Raw genomic sequence first — 1,400 nt, 5'->3', positions numbered from 1 at the left:
TATAAGAATATTTGCGCGGGGGTTTGATAGTAAACCAAAGGTTATGAAATAACCAAACATGTCTCTCCTGAACCGACATTGTTTGTGTCCAGTGACAAGAAGTCTAGTGCAATTGAATAAAAAGAGCAATACATGTTAATTTTGTAACTGCTCAACCAAAGCTTAAGAACCTACTCTACTGAGTAGAGTAGGTTCTATTAACCCCATAGCTGGAGGGAGAATATACAGATTCCTATCTATCCCAAAAGTATTAGTAAAAACGATGCAAAAAATAAAAATTAGTAGATATGTCAGTAGAAATGTAAGTAAAAATGACTACAATATTACCTGCCGAAATAGGGTTGAGGATTTTCCGTTTCTTCATCATCTTCGTGTTGTCGGCCATCTCTTCTTTGCGCATTCGATACGGAGAAGAGAAGGGTTAGGAAAAGGATGCTCAACAGGGTGAGCACACTCGCCCTACGCACACACATCGTTGTCCTCTTCTCTCGTTGACAACAACGCAAATGCTTAGACGTTATTCCACTGGGTCACCGTTCTTGGCAGAAACGCTGGGTGAAAATGAATCGCTACAGAATTGGCCCTGACTCTTCGAACCGCAACCGAAAACTCAGAAATAAGATCCGCTGGCCTCTTTTTTTTATCACTTCACACTCAGAGGCGTTTTTGTTTAGAGTGTTTTTAGGATTAAACTGATTTCCCATCCCATACCCCTCACCCTCTCTAGGCCACCTCTCGCATCTTCTCTCTCTCTCTCTCTCTCTCTCTCTCTCTCTCTCTCTCTCTCTCTCTCTCTCTCTCTCTCTCTTATTCTTTTAAACCATTTCTTTTTACTTCACCGTTTCCTTTTCGGTCTTGTGACTACCAGTCTCTCAATCTTCTTTTTTTTCTTTTTAAACTATTACTTTTTAGATTCTACTGTTTCCTATTTGTGTCTGTGACTATCAGTTGGTTTCTTTCTCTCTCTCTCTCTCTCTCTCTCTCTCTCTCTCTCCCTCTCTCTCTCTCTCTATCACTCTCTCTCTCCCTCTCTTTCTCTCTCTCTCTCTCTCTCTTTCTTTCTCTCTCTCTCAACTTAAATACGGACACACTACTTTCTCACACAGATTCTGTGCTTATTTTATGTCACAGTCACAGTCATCAGACGCTTTTTTGTCGTTAGTGTTCACTCTCTCTCTCTCTCTCTCTCTCTCTCTCTCTCTCTCTCTCTCTCTCTCTATCTGTCCCTCTCTCCCCCTCTCCCTCTCTCCTTCTTTCTCCCTCTCCCTCCCTCTCTTTCTGTTCATCTTCGAAATTTCTCGATTCGAAATTCTAACCACCTAACTTCCCTTCACCTAAATGCCACATTTGTTTTCCGTCCTTTCTCCTAATGACAATCGCCCAACTTTTCAAGTTAAAAG

General features: G+C 41.6%; 1 protein-coding gene across 2 annotated transcripts in view; it reads right to left on the bottom strand.

Moving 5' to 3' along the window:
• LOC145295888 (transforming growth factor-beta-induced protein ig-h3-like) overlaps positions 1-1,157 on the bottom strand; it is a 130,526-nt gene extending 129,369 nt beyond the window's left edge. The window contains exon 1 of one of the 2 annotated variants that reach the window (XM_080141642.1): positions 328-1,157. In XM_080141642.1, the coding sequence (XP_079997768.1) occupies positions 328-473 (146 nt within the window). In that variant the 5' untranslated portion in view covers positions 474-1,157. The remainder of the gene's footprint in view (positions 1-327) is intronic. The other variant, XM_080141641.1, reaches the window with a different exon arrangement.
• Between the last annotated feature and the right edge of the window lie 243 nt (positions 1,158-1,400).

Source organism: Euprymna scolopes, chromosome 16, assembly GCF_053919585.1.
Source record: "Euprymna scolopes isolate OS-2025 chromosome 16, ASM5391958v1, whole genome shotgun sequence".
NCBI classification, from domain to species: domain Eukaryota; kingdom Metazoa; phylum Mollusca; class Cephalopoda; order Sepiida; family Sepiolidae; genus Euprymna; species Euprymna scolopes.
Note: the sequence above shows the minus strand (reverse complement) of the source record. Positions and strands in the feature narration are given on the sequence as shown.